Here is a 26,631-nt window from a genome sequence, read left to right as displayed (position 1 = left end):
AGTAAAAATACAACAATATATATATATATTCTTATTGTAATACATGTTTGTGCTTGGAGGGCAGAACTGTATATGGTCCCACAATGTTATGAAAAGGGCAGAATAGAGTAAGCATGTAAATTTCAAGTCATCTATAGCTTTTAGATGGAACGTGTCAGTGGTGGGATTCAAATTTTTTTACTACAGGTTCTGTGGGCATGACTTGGTAGGCGTGGTATGGCTTGATGGGCATATCAGGGGAAGGATTTTACAGGATACTGCAAAATCCCCATTCCCTCCCGATCAGCTGGGACTCAGGAGGCAGAGAACAGATGGGGGCAGGGCCAGTCAGAGGTCGTATTTACTGGTTCTCTGAACTACCCAAAATTTCTGCTACCGGTTCTCCAGAACTGGTCAGAACCAGCTGAGTCCCACCTTGGGAACATATGGTAAAAACATGGAATGTGGAACATTATGTCAGAAAGATAGGAACATAAAGTCCATTTCCTTTTAATATATTCTATCTCAGCCCCTAATGCCTTGGGACAAACATCCATTGGTTTCCAATTGGGAATGTCGCTCTTAATATGAAACTGCTTTGGAGTAGTACAAATTTTGTAACAGAAAATGTTTTCATGGTCCCAACACATCCTTCAGAAAAGGCTCTTTTCCTTGGTCTTGCCAGACAACATTTCTGGCTAACAAGCCCTGAAACTTCCTACAACGTGCCCCTATTGCCAGACCTGATGAGACAAGTGGATGTAATTTGGTAGAGGCAGTTACCCAAGGAATCTGGCTCCATGCTATTAGGGCTTTACCATTTTTGTTAATTTCTTATGGTTGTTGTAAGTTGTCCATAGTTATAGATGGCCAAATAAGTCTCAGGAATTTTTTCCCCAGATTTTATATTTAAAGATTTAAGATTTTTCAGAGGAGGAGGAGCTTGCCTTTGTAGCTCACTATGGCCAGGATTACCCATTCAAGGTATATTTTGTAATAATAGATGGAGTTAGGGTGGGCAACAGCAAATGGGTGTAAGCTATATGGATTGACTATTTTATCTGTCCTAAACACTTACAACCTCTGACACAAGCTGCTGAAACCAAAATAGGAAATATGCAAAGCTTCCCTTTTCTCAGGTAGACTTTTACAACAGACTTGTAAATATACTTTTAAAGTTTTAATAATTTGCATACATGTTTGAAATAAATCACTTTCTGTAGCCTACTTTATAATACCAGTGACATTTTAGATGGTGAATATTGAATGTAGAATGTGAGTTTTCTGTCTGTGTTATTTATTGTTAGTTGAAGAACTAGACTGGAAAATGGTAAAAGCATTGTCGAGTATGTGTGTGAAGATTATCAGTTATTCAGGTCCTAGTTGTCTCAAAGGTGCTTTTTCAAAAGGTAGCTGGATTGTTTTTTTTCCTTGAGGAAAAAGAAGACAATTTACTTCTCATCCAAGAAGCTTCATTGGTTCTGTCAGGATAATGGGGGCTATGGGGGGGGGATTATTTTGACAGGATTGGAGTGGGGTTGGGTTGGAAAGGTCATATTTCGTTGCAGTCACCTGGTCTTAGCATTTTTCCCTGAGAATTTTTGAGCCACTTAGGGGTTTATCTGTGCCCTCATGGTCACCTGTATCAGAGTGCAATTGGTTGTGGAATCTTCTTGGAACTGCTGAAAAGGCTGTGCTGCACACAGATATTATTTCAGATTAATAAAGTTGGAAGGGACCTTGTAGGTCATTTAGTCCAACACCCCACCCAAGCAGGAGACCTTAACACCATTCCTGACAAATGGCAATCCAATCTCTTCTTGAAAGCCTCCCGTGAAGAAGCTCCCACAACTTCCGAAGGCCACTTCTGTTCCATCGGTTGATTGTTCTCACTGTCAGAAAATTTCTCCTTATTTCTAGGTCGAATCTCTCCTTGATCAGCTTCCATCCATTATTCCTTGTCTGGCCTTTGGCTGCCTTGGAAAATAGTTTGACCCCTTCCTCTCTGTGGCAACCCCTCTCTGGACAGAAAATAGGTGGGGTCTTAACTGTCTTACCCTTCCCCCTCTGATGTGAAAGGGTTACTCAATGTTAGTCTACAATAAATGGTCTATTTTACCCATCTTTCAAACCAATGATCCTCTCTATCCAGAATGTCCATTACTATCCAGAGTATCCATTACTAGGTATGGGAATTCTTCCAGAATCTACAACTGTTGTGTACAGTTCAGCTCTCTCTAATATTAAGCAGGTGAACTACATTATTATTATTATTTGCTCTTTATAATAACTGGGACATGTTATGACCTCTTGCAATAGGTCACTTTGTACTTAACTCAGATAATCCCCCCCCCCAACCTTAATAATGGATTTACAGAGACAGATCAAGACAAAAGCAACTTTTTCAAATAGTGGGAAGCATTTAATGGAAGAAATATGATTATCTCCTTTGTGGCAAAGCAGTAAGTGGATGCTTATTGATTCAAAAACTTCCCATGCTAATAAAGAGACAATTGTATCTTCAACATGTAAATGTTCACAAGGGAAATATTTTGGAAATGATCTAGCCTGAGAGAAGTGTTACCAAAAACCCTTGGATGTAGCAGAATAATTAAACTCTTGCCTAAATTGTCCCCCAAAGTCCTGCTGCAATCAAGAACATTGTAAAGTAACTTTGGCTGACTGCTCCCTGTACATTTTGTCGTTAGTGTACAGAATTGTTAAATCTTAACTTTTTTTCTGTGAAAATTGGACCAGCATGCCAGCATATAACATCTTAGATCATTGATTTTCACTTTTTTGCCTTTTTTTTTACTTCTAGTTGCCTTTTCATGAAACCCATGAGCATCTTCTCAGAACCACTTTTTTTTTCTTTTCCAGAGAGCTTTAAAGTTCTATCAGACTAGGAGTAGGAAGTAGACATACAGGTAGCCCTCATGTAATTATTACAATTGGTACAGCAACTCAGTTGTTAAGTAAAGTAGTCACTGAGTAAAACTGCAACTGGGCTTATAATCACACCTCAGCTTTCTTTGCTTTACAGACTTTGGAAAGTTGTAATTGCAAAGATTTATTGCAAAATTACTCTTTTATCACCACCATGCTGCAAACGGTCGCTAAACAAGGCAGTCGCAAAACAAGGGCTACCTTTATACAGACTACTTAAAACCCAAAACTTTGGAATGTATTCATCATTCATCAGACGTTCTCCTATGGTACTGTGACTTTATCACAGGATCCCAAGCTCAAAACAAAACAAACAGCTTCCAATTTGAAATATTTTGTACATCTTTATTAGAAAAAGCCAATTTCAGACCTCCATCACTATTGAATGACTATGCTCCAAATGGCCTAATAGTTTCACATAATTCTTGTAAGAATAAAATTAAAAGCACTGGCCTGAAGGCCTGAGAACCTTAGAAGAACAGTGGCAAAAATAGTGTAAGAATAAGTAAAGCTGATGCAATTTTATACCATCATATTTGCTATCCTGTTCATTCCAGTACAGGTAGTCCTCGATACAGGTTCAATTGTGGTCGTAACTTGAGGACTACCTATATACAGATGTATGTTTATGTTAAAGATTTTGCTTTTGATGCCAAAGGCAATGTGCAATCTAAGATATGTGAACTAATCTCAGTATTACATATCTAAAGGATCATTAATATTTTCAGAAAAGGCTCTATGGCATATGCTAAGAAATTTGGTCCACTCCACCATGCCCCAAGGAACTGTTTGAGAAATACCCACTTAGTTGAGTATTTGAATATTTGAGGGGCTGCCACAAAGAGGAGGGGGGCCAAGCTATTTTCAAAGTAGCCTAAGGCCAGACAAGGCATAATGGATGGAAACTGAACAAGGAGAGATTCAACCTAGAAATAAGAAAAAAAATTCTGAAAGTGAGAGCAATCATCCTATTCTTTCTTTCTTTCTTTTATTTAGACTTTTATACCGCCCCTTCTCCCCAAAGGGACTCGGGGCGGTGTACAGTCAGATAAAAACACATCAATAAATAGAAAATACAAACATAAATACAAACATAAAGAGGAGGCAATGAAAAACTGTACAAAAAGCAAAGCAGTTAAAAACAATATTTAAATAACCCTAAAAATACCCAATTAAAATATCTGCCAGGAGGTAGAATAAACTATGAATGGGCCAGGCCAGCTAAACGGAACAGGTGAGACTTCAGTTTTTGTCGGAAGGAGCGGAAGTCGGTGGTGGTTCTGATATCGGGGGGGAGGTCATTCCAGAGGGTTGGGCCCATCACAGAGAAGGCTCTACTCCTAGGCGCTGCTCGTTGGCATTGCTTAGTGGATGGCACCCGGAGGAGTACTTCCCTGTGAGAGCGAATCGGTCGCAAGGAAGTGTGTGGTAGAATGCGATCCCGCAAGTACCTAGGTCCTGAGCCATGGAGCGCTTTAAAGATGGTAATTAACACCTTGAAACGCACCCGAAAGACCACAGGCAGCCAGTGCAGCTCGCGCAGGAGCGGTGTTACGTGGGAGTACCTAGTACTCCCCATAATAGCCCGCGCGGCTGCGTTCTGGACTAGCTGCAGTCTTCGAGCGTGTCCCAAGGGAAGCCCCATGTAGAGGGCATTGCAGTAGTCCAGCCGAGACGTCACCAGTGCATGAGTGACCGTGCGTAGGGCATCCCGGTCCAGTAGGGGGCGCAATTGGCGCACCAGGCGAACCTGGTGGAACGCCCCCCTTGCCACGGCTACCACATGGTCATCCATTGACAGCCGGGCATCTAGGAGGACACCCAAATTGCGCGCCCGTTCCACAGGGGGCAATTGCTCGCCCCCTATGGTCAGTGATGGAATCAACTGACTGAACCGGGGTGCCGGTAGCCACAGCCACTCGGTCTTGGAGGGGTTGAGCTTGAGTCTGTTGTCCCCCATCCAGACCCCGACGGCTTCCAAACACCGGGTCATCACCTCGACAGCCTCGTTGGGGTGGTCTGGGGTGGAAATGTACAGCTGCGTATCATCAGCGTACAGATGATACTCCACCCCAAAACCACGGATGATCTCCCCCAGCGGCTTCACATATGCGTTGAACAGAAGGGGCGAGAGGACCGACCCCTGAGGCACCCCACAAGTGAGTGGCCTTAGGGTCGATCTCTGCCCCCCTGCCAACACACATTGCGTCCGGTCGGAGAGGTAGGAGCCGAACCACCGCAGAACGGTGCCTCCAACTCCCATCCCCCCCAGCCGGCGCAATAGGATACCATGGTCGATGGTATCAAAAGCCGCCGAGAGATCTAATAGGACCAGGATAGAGGAACAACCCCTATCTCTGGCCCTCCAGAGATCATCGACCAACGCGACCAAGGCCGTCTCCGTGCTCTGTCCGGGCCGGAAGCCGGACTGGCGTGGGTCTAGATATTCGGATTCCTCAAGGTGTCGTGGAAACTGCTGTGCCACCACATTCTCTACAACCTTCGCTAAAAAGGGAAGGTTGGAGACTGGACGATAATTAGCTAGCTCCGACGGGTCAAGGGAAGGCTTCTTGAGTAAGGGCCTCACCACCGCCTCTTTCAAGGCGGCAGGTAAGGACCCCTCGCTCAAAGAGGCGTTCACCAAGCCCAGTAGCCAGCCTCGTGTCACTTCCCAGGATGCCAGTACCAACCAGGAGGGACACGGGTCCATTAAACATGTGGTCGGTCGCAGCCGTCCACGCAACCTATCCAAATCCTCGTGGGCAACAGAATCAAACTCCTCCCAGAATGGTCTCACAAGACTCACTGTTGGCGGCTCCTCTGGTCCACTGAAGGGGGCCCATCCGCTCTGGATCTGAGCGATTTTGTCCTGCAGATATTCCCCAAACTCCTCTGCTCTGCCCTGTAAAGGGGCTTCCCGCGTCCTCTGTGATAAGAGAGAGCAGGTCACCCGAAACAGGGCGGCAGGGCGGTTATCGGCGGACGCAATAAGAGTGGCACAATGTCTGCGTTTGGCCACTCTTAATGCCACAAGGTAAGTCCGTGAATAGGCTCTTACCTGTGTTCGGTCAGATTTGGAGCGTGAGGACCTCCACCTGCCCTCTAGGCGTCTCCTATGGAACAGAAGTTGCCTTCAGAAGTTGTGGGAGCTTCATCACCAGAAACTTTCAAGAAGAAACAGGATGGCATTTGTCATAAATGGTATAGGGTCTGCTGCTTGGGTGGGAGGTTGGACTAGATGACCTACAAGCTCCCTTCCAACTCTGTTAATCTGTTAAATTTCTTCACCGTAACCCTAACCTTCTCGGAATATGGCATGAATGGGTTTTGTGTTTTTCCTTCCCCCACCCCTTTTCCCTTTTTAAAGTGTATTTATTAATGGTTTTCTTAATTTATTATGTTATTGTATTTTAATTGTTCCATTGTAAAGCATTTCAAAATTTACTATACTAGATAGTGGTAAGCAGTTTCTGAAATAATACAACCTCTAGTAATGCGAAAATCTCCTCTTCAAATAATAAAGTCAAGTGAGAAGTGCTGACAGCAGGAAAACCAAAATGAGGCCATCAAGAGACAAGAAGAAAATATTAGTTGCAAGGGAACGCTGAAAGTTGCAGAAACACACATATTAAGGAGTTGTTGTTCCCTATCCTCACCCCACAGGTTCCCCACTAATGAGAAATGATCATAATCACTGTAGAATGTATATTCTCAAATAGGAAAAAAAAAACATTTGTAGGGCAAGTATTATTTTGGAGAGAAAGGATAACTAGGATGCTGGACATAAAGACCTGAAGTTGCAGTCTCAATTTACATGCCATAATCTTTCTGAAACCCCTCAGTGTATTTAAATCTACTTTTGAGTAAAGAGCATGCCTTTTTAATAGCACAAGCTACGAGAGGCTATAAATGCAATGTGCAAACACTTCAATGTTGTCATTTAACATAAAGGTTGGGGTGTGTGGTGCTTGTTAAAATAGTATTCCTTGAGTTGGTTTAAGAAGTCAGAATTCTCTTGTTTGCAAAATGGTTTTGATGAGGATTATTTGAAAATGAGTAACATTGTTCAGGACATCATTTCTAAGCAAGTAAGCTATATACGTAGTTCAACATGTCTCAGGTAAGCCCTATTGTCAATGGACATTTATGCCTTCAAACTACTGCTTAATTTGGTGCACTGCAAGAAAATGACCCCCCCGACCTTAACTTGAATTATGCTATGGTTTTTGGTTGACTAGAAATGCAATGGCCAGTTTTAAAATCTTACCATATGCTCATTACCATATTATGGGATAAGCATATCACATTTATCTGCTGATGGCTACAAGTTCTTAGTTTCTAAATTTTTTATGAATGCATATTGAAAAACAAGACAGGGGAATGCGTAAAATGTAATTGATCATAATATTCCTGACCAAAGCATTACCTGAGTAGCAATAACAACAGCACTTTGACTTACATACCACTTCACAGTGGTTTACAGCCCTCTCTAAGTGGTTTACAGAGTCAGCATATTACCCCAAACAATCTGGGTCCTCATTTTATCGACCTCGGAAGGGTGGAAGGCTGAGTTAAACTTGAGCTGGTCAGGATCGAACTGCTGGCAGTCGGCAGAATTAACCTGCAATACTGCATTCTAACCACTGTGCCATCACGGCTCTTGAAGCAAGTACCATAGACTGAAATAATCTCTAAAGAACCTGTAATGTATGTAATGGTATATGAGAATTAAACTGATTCATGCATGCAATAATGATAATTTTGAAAGACAGCATAGCAGCAGAACCCAATCCAATATCACAGCATCAAGGCTCAAGTTTGTAAAACTGGGTTTTGCTTCCAAGATAAATAGAGAACAAAGGGCAACTAAATAGAAGAATTCACAATTTCCCACAGTTTTCATATTCTGACATTTCAAGCTCAGAACCGTGTATGTGTGTTTGTGTGTCTATTTGTGTTACAACCCCTGGTATGCCCAAATATGGGAGGGAGCTCACTACTCCCCCTTTCTGTCCTTCAGCTCATTACAGAAGACCATCCAGGCAGAAAACCATATGTTTATTTTTAATGTTGCCTTTGCTATGTTTGTGTTGTATTTGTGCTGATAAATAAATAAAAGGAGATTAGTATAGATCTATTTCAAACTATTTAGCTCTCATCAGCTAGCCATACCCTTACTGGGATTAGAACCTGGGCTGTATTACATATTAGGCAGATGTCTTAGCCACTAAGCCACAGACTCTCCTCCTTATCAGCTGAGCCAGGGAAATAGGTATATATTTGTGTTACAACCCCTGGTATGCCCAAATATGGGAGGGAGCTCACTACTTGTTGTGTGTGTGTGTGTGTGTGTGTGTGTGTGTGTGTGTAATATCTTGTTAGCTGTATTTATGACCAAGTCTTGTATCTTCAGCAATAGATGAGAGGAATTGAGACAGAGATTCAGTCATAAGTTCCAGAACAGCTGTCAAAAAAATCAGCCAACTTGATGAACTATCTATCATGTAAAATATTGGGGCACAAAGGAAAGTCTTTGTATTTTGCACCTGTCTGAATCACAACCTGCTTATCACATGCTGTCTCTTCTGCAGCACAGATATGCCCCACTATCTATTTGTAGAGGGCATGGCCTCGTGACAACATGTCCACTTTATCACCTGCCACTTGCTGATCAGCCAGAAGTCAGCAATGAAATAATTGTTTCTAGTATTTTGCTCTTATCACAGCTCAAGAATCTTCTCCTTTCATCTGGTTACTAGCCTCTCTGCCTATTATGCAGTGCTATTTTGCCTGTAAGAAAACCAAAATCTTAACTTCTATAGCCACTTAGTATGCTGCATTTAAAAGTAAGTATTGATTTATCAAATTACTAATCGGCTGCTGCAAAAAAAAAATGAGCAGTGATAACAACAAAAGTCACTCATACCCTTTCTCAAACTCCTTCATTTCAACAATATCCATCTAATCTCTATGTCTGAGTTGAACAAATCTGAACAACTAATAGAGAGCAGCCAAGAAAGAAAAAAAAATCTCAACTCTTTGCTACCGTCTAGTGACTGCCTGGCCTATAAATATTCAGAAGTAAGTGGCAAATACATTGATGGCATAATTAGGACATGCAAGAGTTGTTAAGTGTGAGCTGGCGGATTGGTTAGAATGTAGTATTACATGCTAATTCTGCCGACTGCCAGCAGTTTGATTCTAACCAGCTGAAGATTGAATCAGCCTTCGATCCTCCCAGGGTTGGTAAAATGAGAACTCAGATTGTGGGGGGCAATATGCTGACTTTGTAAACCACTTAGAGAGTGCTCTAAAACAGGGGTGGGCTGCTGGTGGTTCTCAAGGGTTTCGGAGAACCTCTAGTTAAGATTCTGTGCAGTTCAGAGAACCTCCAAATCCCACTCCTGTCTGGTCCCTCCCACCCTGGGAGCAGTGGAAGGGAAGGAGTGATGATGGCAGTCATCCCCAACAGTCCCAGTTTCTCATGTGAACTCTTGAGAAAATTGTCCACTCCTATTTTGGATCACACAGTAGAGCTGTAAAAACAACCACTCAGCAAGCTCTTTTCCAGCTGATATTAAGGCCTTGCTGTGAGGCCATGCTGATATGCTTTCTCCAAGTTCTGAGAAGAGATGGAGAGTCAGAGAAAGTGGCTGTATCAATAATCTCCAAGAGCTACTCAGATGTCTCTTTATCCTGTTAGCACTTAATTAGAGCTACACTGTTGCTGAAGTAACAGACTCTAGAACAGGGGTGTCCAAACTTGGGAACTTCAAGACTTGTGGACTTCAACTCCCAGAATTCCCCAGCCAGCCATGCAGTTCCCAAGTTTGGACACCCCTGCTCTAGAAGTATCCTGTTTGAGGTCCAATCACCTGCTGATCATCCCAGAACAAACAAAAATGTAGTCTGGGACTGAGTCATAAATAATAGCAACGTTGAGTGATAAGATTATTCTATATCTCTTAATAGTATATAAAGTACAATGCTTCTCAAAATTTTAAGTTGGCATGTTGGCTGTGGATCAAACGTGCTACTAGCCTATAAAGTAGTCATTGCATCCATGACAGTATTAGGTAAATGCCCACTAACCACTTGTTTAATATTAATAATCATCTTTCAATTTGTTCTTGTTTCTGAATTACATAAAGCAAGTTTTCAGCTACTTTAATGTGTTTAATTCAGTGGTGAAATTCAATTTTTTTTCACAACCGGTTCTGTGGGCATGGCTTGGTGGGCATGGCAGGGGAAGGATATTGCAAAATTTCCATTCCCACCCCACTCCTGCAGGAAGGATACTGCAAAATCCCCATTCCCACCCCACTCTGGGGCCAGCCAAAGGTGGTATTTGCCAGTTCTCCGAACTACTCAAAATTTCTGCTACTGGTTCTCCAGAACCTGTCAGAAACTGTTGAATTTTACCCCTGGTTGAATTTTTAAAAAAGATTTAGCGCCTGCAACATAGAGCAAACTCAAAGGTTGATGTTTGCCATTTGGGAATGTGTTGTCCTATAGTTTCTACAGTAATAGTGTATGTTGTACTATGTAAGACTATAAAATCCACTTTCATAGTATTGGCCAGAAAACTAACTAGACCTGCCAAGGTCAACTAGAGGAAGATGTTCCTTCTTGTCATTCAAAGGATGGCTAATATGTAAATTTGTCCTTTAGTTCCTTAACTAATGAAACTATTTGGGTATGAAATGATGCTTTTCAAAAGCTGAATTTCAATCCTTCTCTGTGTCGATATGCATACCCATTGCTATATTTGGATATTTGTTTATGTGTACTGAGAAAACTAGACGCATATCAGAAGCAAAAAGTGATAAATGAGCATTTTCTCTTTCATGGTTTTATTCTTTGTAGCATATTGTCATTTATTGAATAATTTCAGGGCAATCTATAAGATGCAGAGAGTTGTATAAAGTTCTAATTATTTAACTGGATGCATGACAATGACAGAATGGAACGGTAGGGTTTTTTAATGTCTTTTTTTCCCCAAAAGGTAATGTTCAGATTCTTTTCATATTATCCTCACCATTAATTTTACCAATCAATATGCAAAAAAATATTCTTTCTTTTTTTTTTTTGCACCAATAAACAGTTGAACAAACCAACCCTCTCTTTTAAGAAAGAAAAAACAAATGAAATGCAATTTATTTGTAAATCAGAGGAAAATGTGGAGTAATGGTGGTTGTTCACAAAATTCTGTGAATTCCTCCACCCTTTATTTTTATGTTTATTTCAACCATCCAGATAAGATAGTTTACTACACACACATACTGCTTCTTTTAAAGTAATAAGTTGTGCTTTGGGGTCAGCATGTTCTCTAAAAATAGGTAACAAAAAAATCAGATCAGTAATATTGATTTTAATCTTCTCTGGCTACACTGTGTTAGAATTTTGCTGAATAGTTATGTCAAGGCAAATCATTAACTTTTTTAAAAAAAGTTCCAAGTTTCTAATAAGATAATGTTGTTGTGATAGAAGTTTAAAATTATAGCATACATATTCCAATGTTAGTACCTCTAAACAAACATTTCACAGTTTATCTTTCTGTCACATTATGTGACAAGTATATAATGCCAAATTCAAGAGAAGCCTGCTATGGATAATTACTTGTTTTTCCCCTACTTTTTAAATTTATTTTTAGCTCATTTTGCATACATGCTTTGAAATACAGCAATAGATTTCCAAGAGGAAAAAATGCAGATAAAGCTCATTTTCTCCTGGTTTGATATTTTTTTTTCCTTGAGAGTATTTCTTCTTCTACAGCAGTATTTTGATTGCAGCTTATATCAAATCAAATCACATTTATTACGACATTGGGATCACAGTTAAATTACTTTTGGATTTAGAGCATGTATATATATATTTTTAAAAAATCCTATGTTCCATATGTAAAATACTACAGTGGGCAATACCAATATTAGCGAGAAGAGTTTCACAATGAGTGTGTGTGAGTGGTGTATGTGGGTGTGTGAAGCACCTTTCTTTGAATTATCCATTAGGAAAATAGTGGATAATTAATAGTGAAGCATAATAGCTGTTCTCATATACATGTTCAAGATTTCCAGCAATAATTTATAAGCAAGCAAGCAAGCAGATTATGGCTACTTTAATGATTCCAGAGATCACTGCATCGCCAAGTGGTTCTTTCCCAGCATGTACTGTGAACATAATGTTCTTTATTATAAAGGACAGTCCTTCATTTTAGAAAGCTGTCATTTAGATTTATTCATTTTGCAAAAAGTCACTTTTGTCCTTTATTTTGGCCATTTAACTTTTACCATACAAATGGTATCACTTAATGCACAGTCTCATTGCAGAAATCCTTTCTATTATTTGCTTCTTAAGCTTTTTATGGTTTTTAGACTTTTTTTATTAGAATATATGTTCTCGTAGAGTTTTCCTTGACTTTGCTTTTGAACTTTCCTTTGTAAAGCAGTTCCATACCCCTTTTTTAACCCTTAAAAAACCTCTTTCAGATTTGATCTTTTTCAGGATTATTCTTTATTTTTCCAAGAAAATAGAGTCACTGTACCAATCAGTCAGTTGCCTAGCTAAAAGACAGTCTATATTTCCATTAATGATCTTAACCTTTGATTGTTTGAAGAATTGTCTTTGCACACATGTCAGAATTAGGGTGGCTTTGAGGGCATGTGCAGTCCCTGACATCTTTATTGGCCAGTAAAATATATCAGTGAAATATATCACTGAGTTGAAAACATATTATCTCAATTTTTTTTTAACGAGGGGAAGAGAATAATTTAAACAATTACCATGAAATCTATTTTCTATAATACTTGAGTATATTTTTTTCCCAGCATTTAGCTTATAGCTAAATAAAGTTCTATCTCCTTCCCAGAAGAAATGCAGTGTACCTAAATAACGCCCTATTATAATCCACTAACACCTTTTTGTGTTTAGAAAAACTCATACCATTATGATGGAAATATCTTCCATTATGTACTTAAAGGATATGTGTGGAAAATCTATATAGTTTTATAGTCCTGAAATTGCACTATGTTAGTTCATGTTCAGTTCTTCAAGCCGATATGTTTATACAACTATACTACTTGTGTTTATAATTGTTACCGGTTAATGTACTCAGCATCATGGCTTACTATTAAATAAAATCATCTGTGTAAGAATACCACTGTAACACATCTAATTTTCATTCCAGGCACGGGTAAACCCAATCAATGTTACACCACCAATACAAGCTATAGATCAGGATCGCAACATCCAGCCTGCATCTGATCGCCCAGGAATACTCTATTCCATCTTAGTTGGTTAGTATTTGATCATTTCACTGTCTCTCGCAAAGACTGCAGTAGGAGGAGGCAGGCAAAGATTATGTGGGGGAGTAGAAAACAAATGATGGATTCTTACTGAGTGTGTTGTATATTGGGTGTTGTTCTAAGCAAATACTTTTTTTTGCATGGTTCCTAAGTGTCTTGTTTATTGTGAATGATGGAAATTTAGCCCTTCCTTCCTTTGTGTATAATAAAGGAAGTAGATAGAAGAATCCAATCAATTTCTTATTGATATATTGTGTCGTTGATTCTGTTGTGCTGCACTAACAAAAGAAAAAATGGTAGATTTAACCTATAAAACATATAGACAGCAATAAACCAGTGTATTTTCTCACTGAGATGTGGCAATATGCATGAAAACAAAGTGATATTTTTGTGTGAAAGACTCACTCTGTCTTGTCTTCTAATTATCAGAGCTTACATTCAACTGTTGAGTTGCCACTTTTCTTCTGAATAAGTAGGTTATGAACCATCTTAGATTATCATAGCACATTGAAACAGATTCCGGGATTAATGATGATATCTCCAGTAAAATGAAGGAGATTCAAAGTGATGAAAAAACTTGGAGAATCTTTAGCAATCCGAGTTCTGGGTTGTAGATATTAACAGTATTGGGTGATAGAAAACAGTTACTTCTATTCCTTATTGTGGGTTAAATATCTCCTTAGTTACATTTTGTTGCATTTAGTGGTAATCTCTTCTCAATTTCTTGGGCAGCCAAGCACATATTTGTCTTACATTTGTTTCTCATTGCACCATTGTGCTACAATTCCATTGTAAGGAATCACTGCAATTAGCAGTGCTTAGATAATCAACAGTGGCACTTGTTCAAAATTAATTCAAAATAATGCTCAAGACTGGCACCACCAAGATCCAGCTAAAGGGTAGACCTTTGAAGGTGTGAACGTACTGTATGTTTTGTAGGATTCAACAACTGAATAAATAAAGAAGGAACACTGTTTTAAGTTAGAAGTTGCTGTGATACATGCTTCTTTTACCAAAGAAGCGTTGGATTAAACCTAAATAATAAACCATTAAATGGAATAAAATGGATTCCTGATTTAATTATTCAATATGTAAGATATAATCCAGCTTTTTTTAAATAAGACTTGAGATGATCAAATCTCCAATAATTTAACCAGGATTTAGTTTCTGTTTGAATTTAAGCTGGGTCATTTAGTGATGCTGTATCTTAGTCTGAATTGTCTTATTATGGAAAAAGTAGAAGGAATTGGGGGTAGGGTGTGCTTTGCAACAATTGCACAACCATCTCCAACATACAATATAGACAGAAGATACCCAATAAAGCTGTAACAACATATAACAAAATTAAGTATTTTATTTCAATTCTATTTAGATAGGATTTAAACAGATCTTGTGGGATGCCATTACAAATATTATGCCAGGGATTTCATAGTATAAATCCAAAGTTCCTCAACCCAAGAACAAAATAAAATATACCACCCTTTGTAACATGGATAAATAACATTTCCACGTTATACTTTCTTTATTCCCTCAGTGCTACATATATTTTAAAACAGCAAAGAATCTCATGAAATTTTATAAAACATATTCATTGTGCCACAATACTTCTGTGAATCACAATGTAGTTTATCAGAAAGGATTGTCTCCAGTGAAGTAAACAATGATCCACCAAACCCAATGTTCTAATGCTTTGATGAATTCTTAAAATTGCTGCAAGATTCTCTGATCTGCTTTTTAATCATAAGATGATTTCTTTGCTAATGTGGAATTGGGTATCCTAAACCAAGGTACGCAGTGGCTCAGTGGCTAAGACACTGAGCTTGTCAATCAAAAAGATTGGCAGTTCAAATCCCTAGCACCGCATAACGGAGTCAGCTCCCGTTACTTGTCCCAGCTTCTGCCAACCTAGCAGTTCAAAAGCATGTAAAAATGCAAGTAGAAAAATAGGGACCACTTGGGTGGGAAGGTAACAGCATTCCGTGCGCCTTTGGCATTTACTCATGCCAGCCACAAGACCACAGAGACATCTTCGGACAGCGCTTGCTCTTCAGCCTTGAAATGGAGTTGAGCACCACCCCCTAGAGCCAGGAACGACTAGCACACGTGTGCAAGGGGAACGTTTATCTATCCTGAACCACCAAATGTTATGCCCCCAATATTCAGGAAATATGAAATACAATGCCAAGCACTATCCACAACCCCTTTGCTGCCCTGTACTCGGATCCAGCACCCAAGTGTAATATTTACAGAAATCTGTTTCAGTCACTTTGATGATGTGTTGCTAATTTTAAGCTTTCCAAGGTGTAGCATCAGCAGATAGAAGCCCCAGCTACTGATTTTCATAGGGCTATTTTATCAGCTGAAGTGGCATCACCATGGTACTTCTTCTTAGCAGATTTCAGTTTCTAACATAGATTTCTAAAATAGGTTTCTCTGACCCCCCACCCACCCACCCCAAAGTTGATAGAAGAACACAGCCTCTCTTTTACTCATTGAACAATTCATATAATTATATGCCTAAGTAATTCAGATGCAATTTTGCAAATTGTATTACTTTTCCTGAACATCCATTTTGACCTATGAAATGTATTTCTTTTTCTATTTAAACACCTTCAGAATCGACATCCGTTTAGTTTAATTCCTCTTGCTGCTCAGCTATCATTGATTGCTACAAAAATTGTCATGTTTTGGTAAGAGTAACAGATAGTAAAGTAGAGAAGACTAGATTGTATTACAGCTGGATTTATAGAGCAGGGACGTTTCAGACTTCTCAGCCCATTTGATGAACTAATTATAAGTTGGTTTACTATGTGAAACATCTGTGTTCACATTTCATTTAACATATGGTTAATTCAGCAGTCACACAACCCTCCATTGAGAGCAACGTGCGGAAGAAAATAAATCTGTTAAGATGTAGCCATTGTGGCAAGTACCAGGGCTCCAAATGGCAGCCATATTCAATCATCAAAGCTACGTAGAATTGCTATACAGAAGTGCTACCCAGGGGTTGTAGTTTAAAGTGAAATAGTGAAAGTTTTTAAAAAGTTTGTTTCAATGTTTAGTAAAAACTGTGAAACAGAAAGTGAGGGGCAAAAAAACACTATAGAAAATATCAAACATTACAATAAAGAGAAACAATATTTGTAGACATGATAGATAGATAGATAGATAGATAGATAGATAGATAGATGGATGGATGGATGGATGGATGGATGGATGGATGGATGGACGGATGGATAGATGATATAAATATAGATATATGTAAAGGTTCCCCTCACACATATGTGCTAGTCGTTCCCGACTCTAGGGTGCTCATCTCCCTTTCAAAGCCAAAGAGCCAGCACTGTCTGAAGGCGTCTCCGTGGTCATGTGGCCGGCATGACTAAACGCCGAAGATGCACTGTTACCTTCCCACCAAAGGTGGTTCCTATTTTTCTACTAGTATTTTTACATGCTTTCAAACTACTAGGTTGGCAGAAGCTGGGACAAGTAACGGGAGCTCACTCCATTACTCAGCGCTAGGGATTCGAACTACCAAACTGCCAACCTTTCTGATCGACAAGCTCAGAGTCTTAGCCCCTGATCCATCTATATCTATATCTATATCATCTATATCTATAACATACATACATACATACATACATACATACATACATATATATATGTATTTGTGTTACAACCCCTGGTATTCCTAAAGTCTCCCTTTATTTATTTATTTATTTATCAGTACAAATACAACACACACACACACACACACATATATATATTTGTGTTGTATTTGTACTGAGAAATAAATAAAGGGAGACTAGTATAGATCTATTTCGAGCTAATTAGCTCTCATCAGCTAGCCATACCCTTACTGGGATTCGAACCTGGGCTGTATATATCTTAGGCAGGAGTCTTAGCCACTAAGCCACGGGTTCTCTTCCTTATCTGTTGAGCCAGGGAAATAGGTATGTATTTGTGTTACAACCCCTGGTAATTCAAACCCCAGGTTCGAATCCCAGTAAGGGTATGGCTAGCTGATGAGAGCTAATTAGCTCGAAATAGATCTATACTAGTCTCCCTTTATTTATTTATCAGTACAAATACAACACAAATATAAAAAGGCAACATTAAAAATAAAAATATGGTTTCTGCCTGCATGGTCTTCTGTGATAAGCCGAAGGACAGAAAGAGGGAGTAGTGACCTTCCTCCCATATTTAGGCATACCAGGTGTTGTAACACACACACACACACACACACACACACACACACACACACACACACACACATATATATATATATATATATATATATATATATATATATATATATATATATATAACTCAAGATTAAAAATATGCTTAATATTCCTTCCTTCTCTTTTCTGCACAATAACAACCCTGTGAGTTGGATCAGGCTGAAAGACAGGGATTGGCCCAAAGTCACACAATTAGCTTTTATGCCTAAGGTAGGACTTTAATTCAGGGCTCCCCAACCTCCGGTCCATGGACCAGCACAGGGCCACAACATGCCAGAAACTGGGCCCCTCAAACAAGTGAAGCCCCTTCTGCGGGATGCAGGTAGCACCGAAACCAAATCCCTTCAGTCCACAGAGAAACCTCTTTCCACGGAACCAGTCCCTAATGCAACCATGAAGGCTAGGAACCACTGCTTTAATTCCCCATCTCCTGGTGTCTAAACTGATGTTTTCCCCACTATCATAATTAACTTGAAAGATTAAAATGAACATATGAACTGTAGCTCCTTATTATTTACTGTAATTAATAGAAACTAACCAGGGACCCAGTCTTTGTTCCCTGATCGTGCAACCTATAACTCCAGTGATAAGAGTCTGTAATGCTCTGCATAAAAAAGTTTAATCTTTCTCTCTTTATGTGTATCCCGTATCAGTTGCTAGCTTCTGATACTTCGTAGGACTATTTTGATATGCTCTCAACTTGCCCATCCTTTCTCACTCTCAAGAGCTTTGAGGTCTGGACCTAACCCACCATTAACAACTCCACTCGTTTGGTTGATAACTGGGTTTAACTCTGGCATGCAAATGAGTTCTAAAAAGCAAGAAGCAAATGCAGTCAGGATGTAGCATCTGCCTCCCAGCATAGTTATGTAGGGGGGGCCACGCCCCTCCACCAGCGCAGGCCTTACCCAGAAGGCAGCTGTGCTTTGGAACAGCCATTTGGGCCCAGATGCTCCGTGAAGCCTCACAGCTGATCGTCGGTCCGACGCCTTCACTTCCTTGCCCAGCTGATCATCAGGTATCCTGGTTGCCTCGCGCTGCCCCACCTAACCGCTATGCAGTTGATCTGCGGCTTCAACGGTGGTTCTTCAGCACGCCATTGCAACTGCCAGCTTCACAACCCTCCCTCAACACCAAGAGCTTCCCTCCCCCCCCCCCCGGCAAGGCAAACCCCAAGGGGGAAACTGGCATTTGATACTTAGCTTGTGTCATTTTTTTACAGAATGATTTTGGAAATGTTTCAAATAATACTATTACTGATTTTTTTTCCCTTCAAATTTCCACACGTGGCTCTTTCTTTCAAAATCCTTATTTATCTCTTCTGGAGGTCGGGAGATTAGAATTTCCTTTTTGTCCATCAGCCAAACCTTAGATATATTTCTTGGGAAGGCAGGTTTTTGGAGGAGTGCTATTTATTACTGTGGCTCTAAGTCTATATAAAATGAGAGGAAATCCATTCCTACATTGGTGCTTTCTTTGCCCTGATTTCCAAGATAACTTTCCTCTCTGTGACTCCAGGAAATAACCCCAATAAGTCTGGAATGTGTCAGAGTGGGAAGCTTAGATAGATTTTAGTCTTACATTGATGAAATAGGCTCAGGCGAAATCATTGCCTGGGAAGACTAATGCCTTAAATCAAGAGTCCCCAACCTGTGGACCATGGCCCACTACCGGGCCATGGCCTATTGGCCACTTGGCCAGTGCACGGGCACACATCCCACTCATGCTAGCATTGCCACGAGTGTTGCATGCACATTAGCATCACCAGGAGCATTGTGCATGCACTGTGTGACCCTGTTTGTGTCGCATGCATGCTTGCAGCCCTGTTTGCATATCTCATGCATGCTCATGGCCCTGTTTGTGCCCCTGCATCCATGCATAAAGGCACCTGCCCATCCCCCGGGCCACCAACCCAGAAAGATTGGAGTACTCTGCCTTAAGTCATGGAGCTATTGATTCTATACTGAGGCTTTGATATTCAGTTTCAGTGATCAAACTGAAGGAGTTCTTTAAAGGGGATACCAAAAAGAGCACTATTTAATGAACCAAACTGCTCTTCAGCCAACAGTCTCACATTCCTCAGTGCTGTTTGCAGACAGCATCCTAAAGCTCATTGTCTTCGGGAGACTATGCCTAGAATGGCCTAATTTGACCTTAAAAGGCCTAATTTGACCTTAAGGGGTAAAAATCATCAGCTTCTAATTAAGGACTTTGGCTATTGTTCAAAGTTAGCTTATGATAGAGCAGAGGTGTCGTGAACCAATAACAATCAAAATGTATAAATTAAATGTGCCATGATATTCATCTAAATTGAAATAACTGTTGTTTGTTAGAGAAACACCAGAAGATGTAAAAAGAGGATTTTTTTTTAATTAAAAGAAAAACAGACTGATCTGTTCTTATGGCTTAAGCAATTCCAATACCAGATGAAATATGCCCAGTCTTCAATCAATGCTTCACCATATCATTGAATTCGTGTAACTGTTCTATACCGTCTAGTAGATTTTTAGTGTAAACAAAAATAGAATTTAAACAAGGCTGCATGTAGGATGCAGGGGGTGTGATGGCTCAGCAGTTAAAGGCACTGAGCTTTAGAGGAGAGGTGACAGTCCGAGTTCAAGACCCAAACTCACAGGGTGAGCTCCCCAATTTCTGTACACCTAGTAGCTTGAAAGCATGCAAATGCAAGTAGATAACACTTCAGTGGGAAGGTAACAGCGTTCTGACAACCTTTGGCATATAGCAGTGATGGCAAACCTTTTCGGTACCGAGTGCCAAAAAGGGAGCGCGTCCGCACGCTCATCTGGGCCACAACCCAGAAGAGGAGCTGCACAGGGGGCATGCACAGGCTGGAAAATAAACTTCCGGTTTCCGGCACGTGCATGCGCACTGGCCAGCTAGTCTTCCGGTTACTGGCATGCATGCACATGCGGCGATCAGCTGGCCAGCACGCATGCACGCACCGGAAGATGGAAGGCCAGCTCTTTGAGTTTCCGATACTGCCACAGGCATAAGGCCAGCAGATAGTCACGCGCGCATGCACGCCAGAAACCCGGGAGAGGAATGGTTGATGCTGCACGTGCCAGGCGACATGGCTCCATGCCACTTTGGGCATGCGTGCCATATATTTGCCATCACGGACATGTAGTCATGCTGAACATATGACCACAGAAATTGTCTTCAGACAACACTGGCTCCCACAGCCTAGAAACAGAAATGAGCATCGTGCTCGAGAGTCAGACATGACTGACTTTAGACTGAAACAACTGGAACGACTTTACCTTTTATATACAAAATGCACAAAACGGTTACTTTTTCTTTAGCAATTTCTCCTAGCTAATATTTTCACACACACACCTTTTTTTCTTCTTATTTTACAATATTTTGCTCGACCAAGACAAGGTGACTTTGAGATTTCCAGTTAAGGCACAAGTAAAAAAGCCTCAAAAAACCTTTCCATTCCTATCCTGAATTCTCCTTCCCTAAAAAGTGAGTTGTAAAATTTCAACCCAGCCACTTCCTCTGATGTCATCATATCATCAGATGGCCTCTTCCATACCTGCAGAAAATCAGGAGGTAGAGGTGAACTCTCCGCCCTTGAGTGCTTGCCTACTCTGACCAAAGGTGGTATTCAACAGGTTCTGATCCATTTTGGAGAACTGGTAGTGGAAATTTTGAGTAATTCGGAGAACCTGTAAATACCACCTCTGATTGGTCCCACCCCCATCTATTCTCTGCCTCCTGACTCCCAGCTGATTGGGAGGAAATGGGGATTTTGCAGTAACCTTCCCCTGGAATGGGGAGGGAATGGAGATTTTACAGTATCCTTCCCCTGCCACGCCTACCAAGCCATGCCCACAGAACCGGTAGTAAAAAATTTGAATCCCACCACTGACCCTGACCTATATTGCGTCATCCAGAGAGCTGAAAGCATTTTCAGAAGTGTGTGCTTTCGAATATTTTCACATGTGAATGGTAGGGGCTACTAGGAAAAACCCATGAATATTGTAGCTGCAAAATCCTGCCCAGAAACATACTGAGTGCCTTTTCTGTTACGTTTGCAGCATCAGGAGCAAACCTTTCTAGTCTCTCTGTTCTTCTTTTACTTTTCTGTGACTATTGCTTTTTAAAATAAATATTATCTCTATAATCTTCTTTTAATATTCCATGTGCACCGGTGGTGGGATTCAAATAAACGTAACAACCAGTTCTCTGCCCTAATGACCAGCTGGATAGGTGTTCATGTGACTGTGTGGGAATGGCCAACTCAACATCACTCACATCAATGGCTGCTTCGCCTTAGCTGTTACAATGTAATAAGGGTTAATTGGAGAGGCAGTTTCTGTAAGCAGAGCAATAAAGATTAGGCTAGAAACAACACCAGAATGTTTCCTTCCTGCCTTTCTTACAGGATTAGCCCTGTAAAATGGAAAAAAACAAAAGGAGATTTCTTCCAACAACCGGTTCTCCGGACTGCTTAGAAAGTTAATAACCGGTTCTCCCGAATAGGTGCGAACTGGCTGAATCCCACCACTGATGTGCATGCATAGGGTTTCCTTTTTTTTTGCTAGTTTAATGATCAGTTTGATACGATCAGCATCATGATTTATGTGGGCTTACTTGCCCACCTTCAAAGGATATAGAAGACCTTCAAAATTGTTAGTGAGTGGCTAGTAAATATTGTAATTAATTAATGAGAAGGTGTGTTATTTATTAATTAAAAACAAGCACGGGGTTATAATTTCACAAGCTATCCCATGAACTATGCATAATGTCAAATAGTTGTTTGTCAATGTTATTGCAACCATCCCCGCTTATCATTTTTCAATCCGGGAAGAGAAAACGGCGTCTTGCAATAATTACCATTCTGAATTTAGGATCCCAGTTTCCAAACGGAACCATGAAAATAGCTTTACAAGAAAGAAGCATTTATCTGCTTTGTGCATGAATGCTCTCTATGCACATATTGTCAGCACAGCAAGAGGTATAATTGTTAACACTAGTAAGTGCTATTTTGTTGTGAGAAATAGGCTGTGCAATTGAAAAGCAGTGCTGGTAAGAAAATCAAAACGTGTTTCCCAAAGGAACATTGCAAGTGGTTACATTGTAAATGGATGCTACATTTAGCTTTGCTTGTATTTAAAGTTGTTATCTTTATTTTTATTTTTCAAAATTACACACACAGACCAATAAAATCTTTTATGTTGTTGTGCCAACTTCCAGATATAGAAAATGCTATTGCCATCCTTGGTTATGGAGAATTGACAGGGAAAGAATTCCAGGAAAAAATCTATAAATGTCACATCAGAGGTTTAACAACCTCCCAACAGTCAGAAATTATCCATTCTTGGTCGTAGCAGATTTCCTTGCAGGGCATCTTATGAGACTAAAGCAATACAATATAAATTTATAAATAAAATATAAATTTATATAACCATATTAAAAGTAGCTAGCAGATGAATAAATTAGTGGAGTAGAATGAGTAATTATTTTGATCATAAACTCAATCGTGAAACATGTATCAAGATGTATCACAACGTTTTTTGCCTTTGTGGAGCCAGAGTGGGTGTGGCCTATGCATGATGCATCCGGTCCGTGGGCCGCCAGTTTGACACCCCTGCTCTAGAGGGACACTATCTGTCAATGCGAAATAATAATAATAATAGTTATTATTATTCAATTACCTTTCTCTAAGTCTGCTTTATATAGCTCAGTACAGAAACTAATGATCAGATATTTTGATATATATAGGCATTCTATATTTACATGATCAAGGTACATTATTATTGTATGCAAATTGTCCAACATACATATTTCATTCTTTTTTTAAAAAAACAGCAGAATTAATTTGATTGCTTTGTAGACAAATAATATGAACATCATTTAAGTGAAGTTATGGTTTTCCAGAGTGATTTTTCTTTGTAAATTTTTTTTTCCATTTTCACAACATATAATCACATGTGTACTATTACATAACCAACATCATTTTGTATTATTGTGTTTACATCAATTCATCTTACCATCAGCTCCCAAAACACAATTGTTTAGCTCTTCTGCTCTCCATAGACCATATTTATCCTTATCCATCACTTTCTTCTTCCCTCTCTCTCCCTACCTCCTTTTTCCCTCTGTCATCTTTCCCTACTCTACGTCCCCTTCTTCTCTCCTTCTCCTCTCCCCCTTCTCCACTTCTTGTTTCTCTCCTCCTCTTCCACCCTCCTTGCCCTCTCTCATATTCCTTTCTCCTTCCCCTGCCTCCCCTCTTTTCATCCCACTCTTATCATTTACTTGGTGTATTTCAGCTTCTGTTGGTGGTATTTATAGTTCCTTTGCAATATACATATTTCATTTTAACATCCTTATTTGGAAAAAAATAAAACAAAAAAGTATACATATATAGTCATTGTACTTTTAAGCCCCTCCCCCCCAGCCTAATTTGGGTCGAGATGTAGACCTGGTTACAATTCCTAGGTATTCTCATCATTATCTTTATATAATTATACATCCTTACGCGCCTCCAACTTGTGATTTTATCTTAAAATCATAATAATTTCCCATTGTAGATATATTCCATGTTCCCTCTCTATTTTTCTATAACTTGGATCAAATTATCCTTAAATTGTCTATAAATGACACAGCACGCTGTTCAATGTTTATTACGATCCCCTTAATATATTATGTAAAGGAGAACAAGCAGTAAACATCTTGCTTTATTCATCAGCTTAAAATTTAACCAATGTTTACTTATCCTACTGTTGTCATGTTCAGTCAATTTGTAACTCAGTTTAATTATCATATGTAAAAGTGAAACAGAAACCTCTGCTTTACAGCCTCCCCATATCAGTTTCATATTTATCCATATTCAATGTTTTTTGGTCTTTTTAGTTATCTTTCCATTATTATGTTCAACCAGTTAGCAACTCCATTTTATTTTCATATTTAAAAATAAAACCCTTACCTTACTTTATTTTTTCACCTATCTAGGTATCTGATTTTTCCTAGTAAGAATTTTGTCCCATTTCCCTGTTCCTGTCTTCCCCCTTTTCTTTGTTTTAACATGTCCACTCCCAACGGTTTTCCCCAAACCACCGTCACTCAAGTATTTTATACTTCTCTTTGTTGGGGTGTAGTCTCCTACTTCAATTTTGTTTATACCACTAACAATCTTCAAGAGCACTTTTATCTGCTTCTCCCCCCCCCCTTTGTTGGGCTATCTCCTCTCTTTACCATTTTCCCTATACCAATACCAAAACTGATGGGGTTTATTGTCTGTTTTTTATTTTCCTCTGTTTCTCCCCCTCCCCCTTCATTGTCTTGCCCCCGTCTTCTTCTTTGAATTCTTCTTCTTTGAATTGTTCGTTAGATGTCTGCTTCACTTGGTTCAGATTTCTATTTAAGCTTGATTTTAATGATTTATGTATATTTTTTAATAATTTCACGTAGTTCTTCTAATTCCCAGTTTTCCATGATGTCCAGTTTCAAAGTTATGGTTATACAATCCTTGTGTCAGAGTGATTTTTGTGTTGTTTTTTTTCCCTAGGGACTCCTGAGGATTATTCCCAGTATTTCAGTATGAATGGTACCACTGCTAAACTCCACCTTCTAAAGCCGATAAACAGGGATTTTCATCAGAAATTTGATTTGGTTATTAAGGTAAATTCACTGATTTCTCATTTCTATATAGATATTGGAATCTTATGGAAAAGTGTAAGCTTATAATGAAATATTTTCAAAGAAGTGTGGTCCCTCAAATATATTGACTTATAATTCATCAGTTTAATGTCAAAATGGAGGTAATCAACCCACATCATTTTAACAACTATTTTGATTAAAATGCTCAATGGGAGAAAAATTATCTATTTCATTATCTATTTCATACTTCAGAAGAAGATTCTACAAACTCAGTTCCAGATTTTTAACATGCAGTGAATATTACGGTTAATAGTTCTACCCATTATATTCAGTCAGGATGAAATCTACTGACTTTTGTTCCCAGATTCAGAATTTTAACCTAAGTCATATTTTTTTTAAGCTGTGTTTCAACTGCATCTTGTGAAATGTAGTGACATTTAAAATTTCTTACTTGCCACCTTGAGGCTTCCTGATTTAATTTTAATTTAATATTTCACTTTCAAGGCCTCTTGATTCCACAATTAGCTTGGGCAGCTTACAATGATGTAAAATAACGCATAGGTTTTTGAACTATTTGAATGAAGAGAATGATATAACTTGGCCAAATTCTGCAGTGTAATATATAAGATGGATAGCAATTTGACTGACAAATTTGTTTTCCTATCTGGTGATCAATGTCAATATTATTCATCTAAGTGTTTGTTATGTTCTGGTTGTTCTCTACAATAAAGATACCAGTCTAGTCTTGTCTAGTACAATCCAGTCCAGTCCAGTCCAAAGATAAAGTTTTTATCTTCAAAGTGTTATTTAATCTTTTGTTAGTATGCATACCTGCAAATGTCTGGTAATAAAATACCAGTATTTGATGACAATTATTCAGATTTTAAAAATTATTCTACATTTCACATTTTTCATTGCATAAAGTTCTTTGGATGTTCAAAATACAAAATTGGAATTAACACAAATGGTTTTACATAGTTATATTTTCATATTCAATGGGGCAAAGGCCTATTCTTTCATACTGAGACAATTGGTGCTGTTATAAGCAGTAATATAGCCATATACATTTAAAAAATGCATTATAGTTCTCTGTGGTCATATTCTAGTGGCTTTATAACTGGCTATATTATTAATTGATTTTTTTACCAGCATTATTAGATTCAAATTACTGTGATTAGTGTGCAGCTGAGTGGATAATAAGCAAGGGTATCAATCTGTAAGACTAATAATTGCCACATGCTTTAGGCACATCAATGCTTCATTTAGCAGAAGAGTGTTAAAAGATACTAGAAAGATATGGCATATCATCCTGTACAGATATAGATGTTTTACAATATGAATCTCAGCAGATTAATGTACCGTAGTTTCAGTGACGTGCAGTCAGGTGAGGCAAGTGAGACACAGCCTCACCGCTCTCATCATGAAAAGAAAAAAAATGTAAAAGGAAAAAGCTGAGCTAGTTGCTGCCTCACCGTGGATTATTCTGCTTAACTGTTAAAAAAAGCCTCTAAAAAAGCGCCCTCTAC

The 26,631-nt window shown here is 39.2% G+C and overlaps 1 protein-coding gene across 6 annotated transcripts in view; it reads left to right on the top strand.

Annotated features, from left to right (window-relative positions):
- Positions 1–26,631, top strand: part of PCDH15 (protocadherin related 15) — a gene marked incomplete at its 3' end in the record, with an annotated part of 825,229 nt that overhangs the window by 548,030 nt on the left and 250,568 nt on the right. For all 6 annotated transcript variants that reach the window (XM_081954012.1, XM_081954014.1, XM_081954013.1 and 3 more), the window contains 2 exons: positions 13,112–13,220; positions 25,014–25,126. In XM_081954012.1, coding sequence (XP_081810138.1) covers positions 13,112–13,220; positions 25,014–25,126 — 222 coding nt within the window. The remainder of the gene's footprint in view (positions 1–13,111; positions 13,221–25,013; positions 25,127–26,631) is intronic.

Source organism: Natrix helvetica (assembly GCF_964273705.1).
Source record: "Natrix helvetica genome assembly, chromosome: 5".
Taxonomy (NCBI): Eukaryota; Metazoa; Chordata; class Lepidosauria; order Squamata; family Natricidae; genus Natrix; species Natrix helvetica.
Note: the sequence above shows the minus strand (reverse complement) of the source record. Positions and strands in the feature narration are given on the sequence as shown.